This window comes from Fusarium redolens, assembly GCF_020744475.1.
Source record: "Fusarium redolens strain MPI-CAGE-AT-0023 chromosome Unknown BKA55scaffold_1, whole genome shotgun sequence".
NCBI lineage: Eukaryota > Fungi > Ascomycota > Sordariomycetes > Hypocreales > Nectriaceae > Fusarium > Fusarium redolens.
The window spans coordinates 3,687,404-3,701,896 of NW_025763664.1; the positions used below are offsets into that span (position 1 = coordinate 3,687,404).

At 47.4% G+C, this 14,493-nt stretch overlaps 5 protein-coding genes across 5 annotated transcripts; all 5 read right to left on the reverse strand.

Moving 5' to 3' along the window:
• Positions 1-37: 37 nt before the first annotated feature.
• Positions 38-2,740, reverse strand: BKA55DRAFT_683227 (kinase-like domain-containing protein; the record flags this gene model as incomplete). Its single annotated transcript, XM_046198469.1, has 5 exons — positions 38-757; positions 812-849; positions 934-1,493; positions 1,553-2,480; positions 2,530-2,740. The coding sequence occupies 5 exons, from the start codon at positions 2,738-2,740 to the stop codon at positions 38-40; spliced, it is 2,457 nt and encodes an 818-aa protein (XP_046056931.1).
• Positions 2,741-3,034: 294 nt separating this feature from the next.
• On the reverse strand, positions 3,035-5,317 carry BKA55DRAFT_550776 (uncharacterized protein). The gene is made up of 4 exons (XM_046191301.1): positions 5,024-5,317; positions 4,417-4,875; positions 3,723-4,365; positions 3,035-3,672 (listed from the first exon to the last, which is right to left on the reverse strand). Exons 1-4 carry the CDS (start codon positions 5,108-5,110, stop codon positions 3,467-3,469), a joined length of 1,395 nt encoding a protein of 464 aa, XP_046056932.1. The 5' UTR covers positions 5,111-5,317; the 3' UTR covers positions 3,035-3,466.
• A 486-nt stretch (positions 5,318-5,803) lies between these two features.
• Positions 5,804-6,883, reverse strand: BKA55DRAFT_36146 (class I glutamine amidotransferase-like protein). The gene is made up of 2 exons (XM_046185854.1): positions 6,260-6,883; positions 5,804-6,209 (listed from the first exon to the last, which is right to left on the reverse strand). Exons 1-2 carry the CDS (start codon positions 6,792-6,794, stop codon positions 5,971-5,973), a joined length of 774 nt encoding a protein of 257 aa, XP_046056933.1. The 5' UTR covers positions 6,795-6,883; the 3' UTR covers positions 5,804-5,970.
• Positions 6,884-7,684: 801 nt separating this feature from the next.
• On the reverse strand, positions 7,685-9,823 carry BKA55DRAFT_532775 (glycosyl transferase family group 2-domain-containing protein; the record flags this gene model as incomplete). The annotated part of the gene is made up of 3 exons (XM_046189383.1): positions 7,685-8,817; positions 8,885-9,110; positions 9,245-9,823. 3 exons carry the CDS (start codon positions 9,821-9,823, stop codon positions 7,685-7,687), a joined length of 1,938 nt encoding a protein of 645 aa, XP_046056934.1.
• Positions 9,824-12,286: 2,463 nt separating this feature from the next.
• Positions 12,287-13,589, reverse strand: BKA55DRAFT_700613 (Fms-interacting protein-domain-containing protein; the record flags this gene model as incomplete). The annotated part of the gene is made up of 4 exons (XM_046200585.1): positions 12,287-12,507; positions 12,570-12,813; positions 12,876-13,477; positions 13,584-13,589. 4 exons carry the CDS (start codon positions 13,587-13,589, stop codon positions 12,466-12,468), a joined length of 894 nt encoding a protein of 297 aa, XP_046056935.1. The 3' UTR covers positions 12,287-12,465.
• Positions 13,590-14,493: the final 904 nt, after the last annotated feature.

Consider the following 14,493-nt stretch of genomic DNA (forward strand, 5'->3'; position numbering starts at 1 on the left):
CTTCTCATACCGGCTTCCTTTGCTTTTTGTTCAACGCTCAATGTTCAATGTTCGGTGTCAAAACCTGCCTTTCGTCCATATCGGGCATCTCTGTTACTTTTGGCTCGATGTATCCACCAGGTCTCATCCGACGCCAGGTATAGCCCATGAAAGCCGTCTCTTTTCGAATTCTCAATGAAGTCTTTCTGGTATCCTTGTCCCGAAGCAACATGTCTCTTGGTCGTTTGCGCTCTTTATGGCCGTAGAATCTGATAAACTGCTTCAGTGTAGCCTTTTCACTCGGCTGAAATTCCATTGATGCATCAATATCACGGTCTATACTCCGAAGCTTGGCCGCGTCGAACGGGATTTTGATAAGCTCTATAGCCTTTGCATGTACATGGGTATCAAACCCAAAAAGTAACTCTTTGACATCTTCCGAATTGAGAAAGATACCCGAGGGTATCGACTCAGACCAGTCTTCAAATGGTTCGGATTCATCAAAGTAGTGTGCATCTTCATCACTCTTCAGATTCGGAGTGAACGGAGGAGGCATTGATTGTAGGCGTTCCCAGGGCGTGTTTCTGAACCACCTGTGCGCTTTGATATCTTCCGCGTCATCGGGGAACACGTAGCTTTTGAATGAATCCCGATGTTTGACCTGGTACCTCCTTGAACACAGCCGAATATCCTTCTCTTGAATCAGGCGGCAGATGAGGTCCTTGCACTTGTCGCTCACGAAAGGTCTAGGTGGAAACGAGAAGTTCTTCTTGAAGTCCTGCAGCAACTGTCAGTCATTTACCTTGTTCAAGATTGCTACGGGCATACTCACAACAATGTTTTGTTTCGTCTGCTTCCGTCCTTCTTCTGCTAGAAAGGGCGTCTGCCCGTACAGGCATTCATACAGGATGATGCCGATGCTCTACTAGTCACATCTCCCGTCATATTTCTGACTAAGAACGACTTCAGGAGCCATATATTGACTGGTGCCAACAACGGAACGCGCAGCAGTGCGGTTGCCGTGTCGATTTCTCCAACCGATAAGACTTCGCAAGTCCTCGTTACTCGCCAGCGGGTGTTTCCCATGCCTGTCAAGTCCTGAAACAAGGGACTGGTACCACTCAAGATGCTTCAGGAGGTCCTTACTACCTTTTTGATCCGTCTCGTCACCATTGATGTTCATATTTAGTCTTTGGACCAAGGAATATCGATGAGTATTATAGTATGCTGCGTCGTGGGACCAATGATCATCAAATGCTAGCCCAAAGTCAGATATTTTCAAGTGGCCAGTCGCGGATATGAGGAAGTTGTCTGGTTTTATGTCGCGGTGAATGAAATTCAAGCGATGGGCCTCCTCGATAGCAAGGATCATCTCTGCGATATAAAACTGTGCAATGGGTTCCTGCAAAATGTTTTGCCGAATGAGCAATCCAAGGAAATCGCCACCAGGCATGTACTCCATCACCAGGTAGAGGTTCGTTGTGTCTTGAAAGCTGGCAATCAGTGGAACAGCCCTGAGAAGATGCTTCAGTCAGTCAGTCGTCTTGTAGCGTTGGTCAGCTTTGGTACTAACCACTGTGATCCTTCAGAAGCCACAAGAAAATCCCTCTCAGCCCTCAAATGGCCTTCTTGGCTGTTCCGTAGCATTTCTGTCTTTCGAATGACTTTCATAGCATAGACTTGGCCGGGTAAAGCATGTCCTGGAGCAGGCTTTTCACGCACCAGTCTAACTACTCCGAAACTGCCTTTACCTAGGATTTGCAGCGGCTCATAGTTGTTGACCAAGGGGGAGGAGTCCTGCTTTCCATGGTAAGCTAAAGAGCCTGCCCTCATTGCCCTTGACTCTCTGAGATGGCATGTTTCCTGCCTTCTATATTGCACCCGAATCTTCTCCTTCTCCGCTGGTGTCATTAGCAAATAGTTGCACAACTGAGATTCGAGGCACTGGCCCCGCAGAGCTCTTGCATTTGGTTTATAGAGAAGTTCATTGAAATAAGTCTCGAGGAAAATCTTGGCGGCAGATGCTCTCTCTACGGTTGCAATCGTAGGTCGAGCCTGAACAACACTGGCTTCGGGAATAGTACTGAGGGCGCGGCCTTCGGGGCTTGAGCGGGTCCATGGATTTCGCCTGTTGTATCGCCTATCCATGATTTCCCAGTTTGGCAGCGCAGATGATTCCATCGACGTTTTCGCTGTGGACTTTTCCTCGGCTGTTGTGAGTGTATCGCTTGCCTCAGAAGAGGGCGGAGTGATTAGTCCACTGGAGGGGGTAGGATTGACCAGCTGTAGGGAACTTCGTGCTCGTTTTGGGGAGTTTCGGATCACCAAAGTAGAGTTGGATGCCATGGCTGTGGGCTGCAACCCAAACTTTCGTATTAACATCACTTCCTTTGCATCCGGACTTCTTGTTCCACGTTCAGGCCTTCGGGCAGACCTGAAAAGTAAATGGGGTTTGGCTTGGTCTTCAGGGGAACCATGGGTATCTTTGGATGCTTCGGCACCTACAACATGTCAGTGGGATAAAACAAGACAAATAGGATAACCTGCCACTGCGTGCGCTTTTTCTCATGTTCTTGAAGGCACCACGAAAAGATCCCCATCTCTTGGAACCACCATTGCGAAACTTCCGCGCAGCTTGTGCTTCTGAGCCTTCTGCAATATTCAGTTCAGATCCTGGAGATGTTTCAAATACATTCTTCGAATCGCAGGAGGAAAGACGTATGAATTGTTGACTGGCTTTCTTGAGCAGGGTCGGTGCCATGATGCTCCAGAGTAGTGGATAAAGAGAAAGTTAGCACTGCATCGATTAACATCTGAGAGCAGGCCGCGTTTAATAAGATAATGCAGTCGCCAGATACGGAGAGAATGGCGCTCGAGCTTTTCTCTCGGCAATGTTGTTACGGAGCAGAGTCAGAGGGCTTTGAGTCCAGAAGGAAGATGTACGAACCTAAGGTAAGGTAGTAGGGGCTGAGGAGGTTCGACATCATGACTTCCTTCATGAAGCTCATAATAAAACCACCACAAAGAAGGATCGAGGCAGGTAACAAACATCAAATGAAAAGGAAATAAATAGTATTTTGTCTGCAGAACCTTATAAAATCTTTCAGGTATAGGGAAAATAACCCGCCATCAATAGCAAAGCGCAACCATAACCCTTTTTATCGTACGCCAATTCATGTCATGCAACGGGAACGGTCCTCGCCACATCATTCCTGTTTTGCCTTTCTAAATGGCCGCCTTATCTCTGTTCTAAACATCGAAGGCCCTCGGCAGAATGTACAAGTCTGAGGCTCTCTTATCCTCGCATGCAAAACAACAACACCGGGGGGACAGCAGATATGATATATAGAAGCCTGGGGAATACAGGCGTCACAACGTCATCAACTTGTCGCCAAACTGTGCCGCCTCTGCTTAGGGGGTATTATGATACGAGGTCGGTAGCTAGTCAGTCGGCTTGGTGTCGAGTGAGTGGAGGCATATGCTACGCTCACTTGATCTCAAGAAGCTTGACATCGAAGATCAATGTGCTATTGGCGGGAATGCCGGGAAGACCACGGGAGCCGTAGGCAAGATGAGCGGGGATAGTGAGACGGCGCTCACCACCAATAGCCATGCCAATAACACCAATATCCCAACCCTTAATCACTTGTCCCTTGCCAGCCTTGAAGGAGAAAGGCTTGCCCTTCTTGTTGGCTATCAAACCGTTAATCAAGCTGAAGATACTGCGGGAGCTAGTTACTTACCATCGAACTGCTTTCCGTTCTGGAGCTTGCCGATGTATCGGACACCGACAGTGTCACCGTTCTTAACAGTGCGGCCATTGCCAATAGTTCGGTCATCGATGGTGACGCCCTGAACGACCTTGACACCGGTGGTGGCCTTACCCTGCTTGGCCTTCTCAGCAGAGCCAGTAGGGCCCTGTTCGAGGTTCTTTGCGAATTGAACCTTCTTAGCGTCCTTCTTCTCCTCGGTAGCAACAGCCTCGCCCTTGTTGTTCTTGAGCTTCTTCTGTTGCTTCTTGGACAGCTTGGCATCATCCTTGGAGATGAGCTCGTCAAGACCCTCGGTGGCCTCTTCGGCGGCGCGCTTGTTCTTGCCCTTTTGGACGGAAACTAGCTTAGGGGCATCCTCCTCGTCAGACTCGATTTCCTGAACACGGGGGTCCTGGACACCATCAAGTTCGTCACTCTCGTCGCTCTCGTCGCCCTCGAGGGCGTATTCAAGCTCATCGGGGGAAAGATCATAGTCATCCTCGTCCTCATCGTCCTCATCCTCATCATCGTCCATGATGTAGTTTCCGGTGAGGTAAATGGTGTGAGTACCAGTGACGACGAAGAAAACCTTTTCGCCGTGGTTGACAGTGATATCGAGGGGTTGCTGGTAGTTCTTGCATGAAAGTTAGCTGATAATTCTGGGATTCTGCTTTCGTAGACTCACTCTATCGGTATCGAGAGTGCAGATGACAAAGTTTTCGAGATCGGCACCCTCCTCGCTGTCATCATCGGAATCGTCGTCCTCTTCCTCGTCATCCTCCTCAGTAGCCTTACCCTTGCCCTTGGCCTTACCGTTGGGCTTGGCATCCTCCATCTCCTCATCGGATTCCTCCTGGGCAGACTCAAGAAGCTTCTTGATGGCAGCAGCCTGCCTCTGCTTCTTGGCCTTGGCGGGATCGCTAGGGCCACCGTTGGCCTCCTCATCGGAGTCCTCCTCATCGTCGGAGCCGGCGAGGAGAGCCTTCATGTACTCATCATCGATCTCATCATCCTCATCCTCATCGAGACCAGGGAGAGCGCGCTTGACGAGGCGCAGGGTGGATCGAGGAACAGTAGGAACGTTGCCCTCGCCATCGGCCTCGGGCTCTTCAGTAGGGTCAACAGCAGCCATGGTAATGCGGAACTGTAGGATTTCATGGTTAGAACTTTGAGGTCAAGACCATACCGAACTGTCATCGCAAATGATGCGCCAACAACCAAAAGCGAGCCAGCGCAAGGTAGCGTATTGCATCGCATCAAGAAAGCGTTTTCCGCGCCGGAGAAGAACTTACAGAGGCAGGGAATTCCATGGTGGCTGGAATTAAGATCTCTCCGGGAGGGACCTCGAGGCCGTAAACGGGACCAGGAACAGCAGACATTGTGGCGGTTATGTGATTACTTTTGTTTCAAATGTAGGATGAAAGGTACAGTGTATGCCGGAACGAAACAAGAAAAACAGAGAAGTGAGAGAAAGGATGAAGAATGGTGATAGAGTGAAGTTTTCTTGAGACGCTCGTTCACTGCAAAAGAAGAAAACTAAGAATCGACAAGCAACTCCAGAGCATCGAAATTTTTTTCGGGGCTCAACAAGGACCCCACAGACACCACCAATGAGATCTGGCGATAAAGGCTCTTATCGCGATGGGTCCTTCGCTGTCACAGCAACAAGGGTTACCTTGTCTCCGCTTTGGTGCAGATTTTCCCGCCGCAAGCTCCACTAAGAAGTTGTGAACAGAGCCGCCTAAAAAGGACGGCTCGAGAAGGTTGGAAAATTCGGACCAAACCTTTGCTTGATGATTTTGGGTACCGTGACAGAAGATTATATATATATATATATTTAAATCCTGGGGGACGGCAACCTAGGTACTTCCTGGGGGGATCGGATATAGAAGAAAACTTAAGCTGAATCTTAAGTGATATGAATATTTAGAATTACTGGATACTTTCTTGGAAAGTTTAGGATAGCTCAGTATAAACTGCATAGAATCTTTTAATGGTTGTTTTTTTCTGTACTGAAGGTATTGAGCCTTTTTAGACTCCAAGGTTTATGTGTAAACCTGTTCGGAGAATCCGAGCTGAAGATTCAACAATTTATAAAAATCGAACACCGTTGTTACACATTGATTTCAACAGCATGGTTCTGCGCTCAGTGGGGTGCCAAAGAGCTGGGTGTTGCATTGACGGATTATGAGTTAAGGTGAGTTACAGTGAGATACAATGGATGCATTTTCGCCACTACTTAACAATCCTTCTTAACCTTGAGCATGCCCTTCCCAAAAGGTACCACGCTGAAAAGCCAGCCCCGGACAATTTGCCATGCGAATACTATAAAGAACTTGCGCTGGCCCTGATGATATATCTGAGGTCGATCGCCTACATCGACCAACATTGCACCCAGCTTAGAGATCGAGTTTGGCCAATATTTGTTTTGTGCCTGAGCATACGCAGCCATGAGATCGTTGCCGTTGGTTATCCCCCCTGATGTTTCTATAAGCAATTGGCTCAAACTTGGCCTGGCGAAGACGTACCACTTGACCAAAGGTTACCATCCTGAATCCACCGATACTCCTCTCCCACGAAACGCGCGTTTGGGTATTTTTGGATTAATTCATCTTGAAGCCCTCTGGGGCCACTTACCCGGCGGCCGTCGAGAATACCTGCGGCACCACACAGATAAACACCAGTACAAACGCATAACACATCAACGCCCACGGTGTTGAAATGGTCTCTTAGCCACTTCGTCGAAGCCTCTTCAAATTTGTCCGCTGGATCTGTACCAGGCACGACGATAATGTCAAGTTTGCCAGGAGCAACGTCGTCATCTTCGTATGTGTGTGATGCACGAACGGATAGATCTGCTGTTAAGTTTACGGCTGGGAAGAGCTTCGGCGATGTGATATAGGTTATCTTGGTGCTTGGTGCTATTTCACTAATGTGTGCGGGGAGAGGAAGGAGGCGAAGGTATTCCTTGGACATTGAGGCGAGAACATCGACAGTTGCCAGATCGAGTAGTTGCACGCTCGAGGGCATGAAAACGCCAATGCGTAGCTGCTTTAAAGACATTGGCACAAACAGTAATGACGAATTTTGCTAGATTGAGCGGCAGATATTAAGACAATATTAAGTTATAGGTCTTGGATGGGAGCTCTTTGTTTTACCCGTTAGGTATACGTTATCTTAAATAGGTACTAAAATTTATCTCCGTTGATAATCCCTCCGACTTACAGCCCGTATGAGCCAGGAATTATCCGGAGATACTGACATGCAGTTGTTAACAGAAGTTGGTTCCAAATGCTGAATCCGTCACTCGGCCTTCCTCTCATTGGTTCAATCGACTTTAACATCCGACGTGCTTCGGCACCAGAAGGCCCCACTCCGGCCGGATCTTTCGACGTCGTTCTTCCTTGTGCGTCTTGAACGTTAATCATTGACGGATTGATTATCCAACCTGCCAGGGAGGTAAGCTTATCGGTGGCAATGCAATATTATAACTATGAGTCTAAGAATGATCAAAAGTTGAGATCTGTAACTTTCCACCTACATAGGTGTGGTATAAGCTAATAGTATTAATGCGAGATGTTTTATCCCGAATCTTTATAGACCCTGAGGATTATTTAGAACTGTGCGCTAGCTGTAGGTAGTGAAGAGCAAGTGCGATTCTATATACTCAAAACAATGCATCATATGCCAATCTGCCTCTCCTCGCATTAGTAACATTATGTAAATCATTCTGAACACGCTTCGAGATGATTTCTCAAGAAGCCGACCGGATGTTCCTCAACCGAAGCATCAATTACTATTGCCAAACAGCTGTAAACTTTCCTTAATAGCCAAGTCATTGGTATATATTCTTTCCCATGTTAGTTCAGAGACCAACCTTCCATATCCATCATCATCATAAACCGTTGCTTAACACCTCAAGATCATAGTGGCCATGATTATAGCATCTGGTCCTAGGCCATGTTGTCCACCTTCACGACGGGTATTTGACGCCGCGCTGCCTTCTTGCTCACAGTATAAACAAGATCCTGGCCCCAAAGCTGGCAAATCAAAGCTTGAGCACTCGGTATGGTGCCGTATAGAGGAGCGACAACAGGAATCGCAAAGTAGTCATACCAGTTGTTTTTGAGAGATCGACGGGAAAAGTCCATTCCGTTGGCAAGTCCAGCCTTGACCATTTCCCTCTCACGACTGGCGACTCCCGTCTGGTGAAAACTTTCGTATAGAGACACGTAGACTCCAATTTGAAAGAAACCGTAAATGCGAATGAGATTACACCAGCTGAAAATCCAAGCCAGGTTTCGTGGGTCCTCGTTGCCTTCTGTGAGCTTGACATAAAGTGCAGAAGAAAGTACCAGTATAGCCATATGAACGGGAAGAAAGTGAGCTTCGAAAAGGCGATGCAGCATATAGAAAACATTTTCCCAGTGTGGCTGTTGGACAATCTCCCTGTGGATGCTTGAAAAGATGCCGTTGTCATAGGCCTGTCCGCTGTGCTCATCGCCTGAGTAGCTTTCGGGAATGGAAAGATCATCGGCATCTGAGATGGTGTAGTGAAGGGGTTGATAGGAGCGGCAAGTTTGCTTGCGATCATGCCATAGCTGAACCAGTTTACGAAGCGCAAACCCAGTATCAAGAGCACCCCACATGTGACGCAGAGCCTGCTTATAACGAGCATGAGTGTCTTTCAATAGCCCGCCACCTCCAGTAACGTTACTTTGGCTGACAGGGCTGTAGATGACCCGACTGGTTAAGTTACCATTGAGGGCAAAAAAACACTTGATATACATATGCAGGTCTTCACCGATGGCTTCGCTGCCACAATCCCATCCGCCAACCCGATCAATCAAGTCCAGTGGAAGAGAATAAACGGATGTAGGTGGAGAAATAGAGGAGCCAGGGTACAAGCCAGACATACCAGCGGCGCCCCAGAGTATATCAGCAACACGGACAAGAGATGGAACACAATGTGCGTTCCGGTCGAAAATAATAGGAGCCGAGTAGATGGTAGTCAATGCGGTTTCGGAATAAGACAAGTGCATATTCGTCAGAAGTGTAAAGTAGTTCGATGAAAGGTGACTATCAGCTAGATAATCCATGAGAGTCAGCAATGAGCAGGCGAGGATGAAGGATAGGTTTCCAAATAGGCGTACCATCAATGCCAGTGATTACAACGTTCTTCCTCACAGCTGCCGAGTACCTCTCGCTCAGCTTACGAGCAGCCCATGCGATATTGCTGCCTTTGCCAGCGGCTTCACCAGGAATTTCTGATGGGTGAAGTGTGAAGTCAAGGAATCTGAACTTCTTTGCAAATTCCTGTATCAGTCCAAGAGCCTTTGTTTCAGCGTTACTCTCTCTGTGTTCCATTCCGAGATAGACCTAGTGAGAATTATCAGTTAGCGACTTTGATATATGAGTCTGGCGTGTTCCTTAGATAATGATACACTGTTGCGCCTTGATTTAAAAAAAAAATAAAGAAGAAGAAGAAGAAGAAGAAGAAGAAGAAATCTTACATCATAGGAATAATGAGCCTGAGGATGGGATGCCAGCACATCGAGGGTCTCCCTGAGTGTATCAACTTCTTCCTTGTAGTTGGGGATGATGATGGCATGAACCACGTTGTCACAAGCTCCTGGTACACCGTCCGTGTAGTATTCAGGGTCGTAATCGCCAGCTTCACTAGCAGTGGAGGAAGACGGACTGTTTGGACTGGATATGAGAGTCTCAGAGCTCGATACTGAAGCGTAGGAGTCCCGACGTGAAGCGAGTTTCTTCAGATCAAGTAATGAATCGCTACGCGCTGCTCTTTTCATGGATTGGGTGAGAGTCCATATAGTCCAGCAGGCTCGGAGGGGGAACATGCAAACCAGTATATGAACAAAAAGGCAATAATATGCGAAGACGTAACTCCAAACACCAGCGCCTATAGAATAATCGGGAGGATATTGGGAGGCTTGGATATCAGGCTGTTTTCCTTCGTATCGGTATTGTTCAAGAGAGGCATCGTGGTATATAACCCAATAGCAGAGAGCACTCAGTGCAATCATACTTAACCCACCTGCGCGTTGCGCGACCCATGTGAACAAAGACATGCCGTGTAAGATCGAAAAATAAGGTTTCTTGGAGATATGAACCTGCAAATGTATACGAGAGCTGCGATGTACTCAGGAGAACCCGGGTAGCCCAGAGGCAGTTGACTCAAGTGCGACGAGGAAGTACAAAGCAGGAATAAGCTGTATATATCAGGTCAACCAGGGCAAGAAGGTGTTAACTGGAAAGAAAGATAAGGTAGGAGAGAAAGGCAAAGGGGGCGGGATGACGTTTGTTTGAAAATGCATGTGTAAGTGCAAGGCTATGGGGAGATTTCCGACCTGATAAAGCTAGGTAGGCCAAGCAAGGTCAATCACACCCACCCGATTTCACAATGCGAAAATTAACATGGAATCTGCAAAGAGCTAGCTCTGGGAGACTGGAGAACAAAAGACATGGGAAATAGCCATGATGGTCAAGCCAAGGGCACGAGACATAGGATATTCGCCAGCCTCCGGATCTTAAGATATGGTTACCAACCCTTATAGCACGCGCCATCTTGTAGCTTTTCTGATTCGGCCAGAAGAACAAGATAACACCTTCTTGAGGCTCCACGCCCCATGTGCCAAAATATGGGGTGGGCAACATGGGACATGTTACCTTGAGGCTTGATCGTCATGCTGCTTGCGAACTAACCATCTACTAGATACCAAGCAACCAAGCTAGTGGTATCTTGAGGTATCGCTCGGATGGAAACCGGGGGTGATAGCGGTCAACATGGTTGTTGTAGTCCAATAATAAGGTAATGAGACTTAGCAAACAAGCTCATGAACTATATTTCTCCTAAGCATTAATGAATCGTGGCAAGTGGACCCAAATCGGACCCTTGGCTTTGGCTCAGGATTATCTTTGGCCACTCACAAGCGAACAAACGCCCATGGTGTGATGAAGATACCATGCTTCCTGTTCCTAATCACTGTGATGCAGATACAGAAGTCATGGACCTCATTGGCTCCAAACCAGAGCTGTCTTCGAGGGTGAGATGCAATTCACTCAGTCGTCTTCCATCGAGTAAATTCGGAGGATTCAAGTCACCCATGAAGCTCATGACCGGCTTCAACATCACAAACCTAGGTACTCGACGTTAACATGGAGCAAGCACTGGGATCAGAAAATAATATCATTTAGACAGTGTGACACTTCTGGATCCGGAGTCTCTGGTGAGTTCTCATCTCTAATTCCGGTGGTTATTCCTTCATTTCGATGGGGTTTCATAGCGATGCTTTGCCCGAATTCCAAAGACCCTCTGTCGTCACGAACCAAAACCTGACCCGCGCACAATGGTTCAGGGTCACTTTGGCCAGGTGAGAGACCTGCTGGTTCTCACCAACTCGAAGTGACCGTCGTGAGGTCTAGCTGTTGTTGGTCGTTGTACACGGCCATATGTATATCTCGGGATAAGATTTTGCACCCTCGATCTGTCTCGTAAATCACACACTGTGTCAGTTTGACAGCGAAGAACACTGATCGGCTTATTATTAGGCATCGTTGTTGCTCGCTCACGATCTCAATGAAACTGAGATGAAGAGTAACGGGCTTGATACAAGAAGCCTCGCCTTAGGTTGATGCCTATTCCACAACGTTGGTATGCGGTTAACTTTGACTGGCTCGAGGCTGTGTCCACGAGGCTCGCTCAACTTTCTAGTGGTTGTGTGGCTATTGTAACATTTCCTTGGTCTTGAATAATAGCCTGAGAATCGTGCGTCAATCGCAAGTCGTAGTCACAACACGCGCCGCTACCAGTGGTTGAGGATCCCGACTGATACATATGGGTCCAAATCCGGTCACGAGTGGGAGTTCGACCACGGCTGATGATTCTGGTTTGAAGATCTACCCAAGGGGTCTGTGGTCAATTGTTCGTAGCCGGCATCCAATTCAACGAACTTGTTAGTCGACGTGGTTGTGCAGGGTCTTGTTGATGTTGCATGGCTATCATTGGCCCACGGGGTTAAGTGATTGGATCCCTTGCATTTTCGGAAGCCCACCCATGTGAATTTTCGGATAGCCATGAGACGCTATACCTCCTCAACTGAGATGAGACATAAGACATAGTTCGTTCATGGTGTTGAAGGAAAATGACCATAAGTTCAGTAACGGTGTAGAGGATCAAAATCGCAGTCGTGGTGCTGTTGTTTTTGTTGTTCTAATCAAGTTGGCTGTCAATTCTGACACATGTCGCGTTCGCTTGTAGCAAACGTGGTTCAGAGCGGCCATGTCACAATTGAATAGCGGAAACAGTGTTCGCTTGAACCTGCAGCTGAAAGGCCAAGGGTTTCGTTGAAAAACCAAGCATGCGAGCGTCGAATAGTCTCTTTCGCGAAAAGCAGCCCTCAGACTGGATGCAGGTGAAGGTTTGGTGGGAATACTTGCCAGTTTCTCTTTCAATGGGTATCTTATGTTTAGGAAGAATTCTAACGTTACTCTCCGTGGTAAAAACACTCCCTTGCGGTTTCGTTCAGTTCCATAAACGCCGTACGCCAGCCTGTAATTCTGCAGTGATTTCGATCAAGGTTGAAATCTGAGCGTTAACGTCCAACACCTAGGCGTTTCCCCTAACGTCGTGATGTCAGCTCAAGACTGGCTCAAAAGCACACGCTCGGTGTAAACCACCATAATTTTGCCTGTCCTCCAAGAAAGTCATTATTCAGGGTGCCTTTTCAAACAGCTTCTGAATCGGTTTGGCAGCCTAGAAGAAAGTTAGGACAAAGTCCGGACGTAATTAGGACATGCACGCATCGAAAAACTTACATCAATGAACTTTTCCAAGTCATTATCCAAGTTGGCAAGGTCATCCTTCCTTCTTTTGTTGTCCGCAATCAGCTTTTGCTTCCGCTTAAGCAGCTCCTGTCTCTGTTGCTCCAGAGCCTCACGCTCAGACCGTTCGTGATCTATGCGCGCGACCATCAAGGTATTCTCGTCATCATTCTCGTGTTCGGGGTGTTGGGCAAGGAATTCCTCGACAGGGATGAGAGGTAATTGTTGATACTTGTGACTATGATGTGTTAGTGAATTACTGAAGTCGAGCCCAGCTGGAGTCGGTGTGCAAGGGCTTACTCGTAAGATTCGCATGCGGTAATCTCTCCTTGGAGGTGTCGTTGTTCGTAATACAGGTTCTGAAGCTGAAGATGCAGGCGGTCGACTTCTTGACGCGACTCGGCAGTCTGGGACTTGGTCTCACGGGCGGAGAAACAAACGTTTCGGTGCAGTCCTTTCAGATGCGCCACGGTCGTGAAAAGGAGCTTTTGCTGCTTGGCGAATTCAGCTTGCGCTTCGGCTGATGGAGGACCTTCACTGTATGCTTGTTCACCCAGACTAAGGAGTGCGCCAGCCTGGTCGCGTGCCTGGTCAGAAATCTGCAAGACTGCGCAAAGCCTTGGGTCGGTAACAATTTTATCGATCGCCATGTTTTTTATTCGTGGGCTGTACTCTTTGATGCGAAAGATGTAAGTGCAAGGTGTGGAGAAGAATCGCTGGATGAATTCGAGTTGAGAACTCGAACCCCAGGCTTTTGTTTGTTCCTGAGCTGATGTTAGGACAAGGAAAGGTGGGGCTAGGCAACCAGCGGCAAACCATTGGACGGGATATTTGGCATGATGCCAACTACCAATATGTAAGTGTGTCTGACACTTCTGTTTGTTATTATTGATGGTGAGTATCTACTTTAGTAGTTAACCTTTATTACTGTACTTGCTTCATTGGATTTCATGAGTACGAGCTGCCATGTTTCGTGGTCTCTCCACAATATAGGTACCTTATACTTACGGGCATGCTGAGGATACTCTTTTCTAAATAACAAAAATACTTAGGTAAACTTAGTATTGACTTAATAGACCCTTAGATTACTTATTTTTGGCACTTTTATTCAATGTCAGAAGTTCTCTTGCTCCCTGAGGGCCTGGCTCAAAATACACATTTGGTGACGCAGTTGTTGATTAGTTCCATCCTCTAAAAATCGAGGCTATCGCGATCTTAGCATATGAAGAGGACGATTGCAGCCCGGTAACCTGGCTTTGGGTTGCAGAAAAATGCGGGATTGAGATGTCTTTCTAATGACGAGTTTATGCTATTCTAGCCAACCTTAAGCTTAGGTTAATTAATCCCAAATATCTGATCATGTCAATTAACTCGTCAGTCATATCCTCAGTCAATACTCACTATTCAACTGACTTTCTTGTCAATTCGTCTCAGTAGTTACTATCTACTAATGTAAGTCAATATTTTCTCTCTCGCCTGGTTGCTCAAAGGGATGTCGTCTTTTTAGGCCCCTGTCGTGAATCAAGTGACTTTCCAGGATTGACTTCAGCGGTTGCACCGTTCCTTGACGGCGTGACAATAGAGTTACGCTCAGACATAGTCTCAATTTGCATTTGTGTCGGGGATGATAGTTAGGACTGATTCTGAGACTAAGCAGGCCATTGGCAGTACTACGTTAATACAACAGATGACTGCTCTGGCCCCTTTCGGCTATGGGAACACCAGACAGCTCTTATATGGGAGCCATGAGAGTCCTTGGAACCAGGACACAACAACAGCTGCGTTGTCAATGGAAACCCGCGCTTGTCTGCCTAAGGTATTCGGAATATTTTGTGACTTCAATCTTCAACATCAATTCCTACGTAGTCCAGGAACAAAGACCAAACAGGAGCGGCACCTCAATGCAAGTGGTCGGTGA

Coding starts and splice junctions, on each gene's coding strand:
- BKA55DRAFT_550776 (XM_046191301.1), bottom strand. CDS start 5,110: ATGTCTGCTGTTCCTGGTCCCGTTTACGGCCTCGAGGTCCCTCCCGGA. Junction 4,876..5,023: donor CCATGGAATTCCCTGCCTCT/GTAAGTTCTTCT, acceptor GAAATCCTACAG/TTCCGCATTACCATGGCTGC. Junction 3,673..3,722: donor GAACGGAAAGCAGTTCGATG/GTAAGTAACTAG, acceptor ACGGTTTGATAG/CCAACAAGAAGGGCAAGCCT.
- BKA55DRAFT_36146 (XM_046185854.1), bottom strand. CDS start 6,794: ATGTCTTTAAAGCAGCTACGCATTGGCGTTTTCATGCCCTCGAGCGTG. Junction 6,210..6,259: donor TGGTAACCTTTGGTCAAGTG/GTACGTCTTCGC, acceptor TAGAAACATCAG/GGGGGATAACCAACGGCAAC.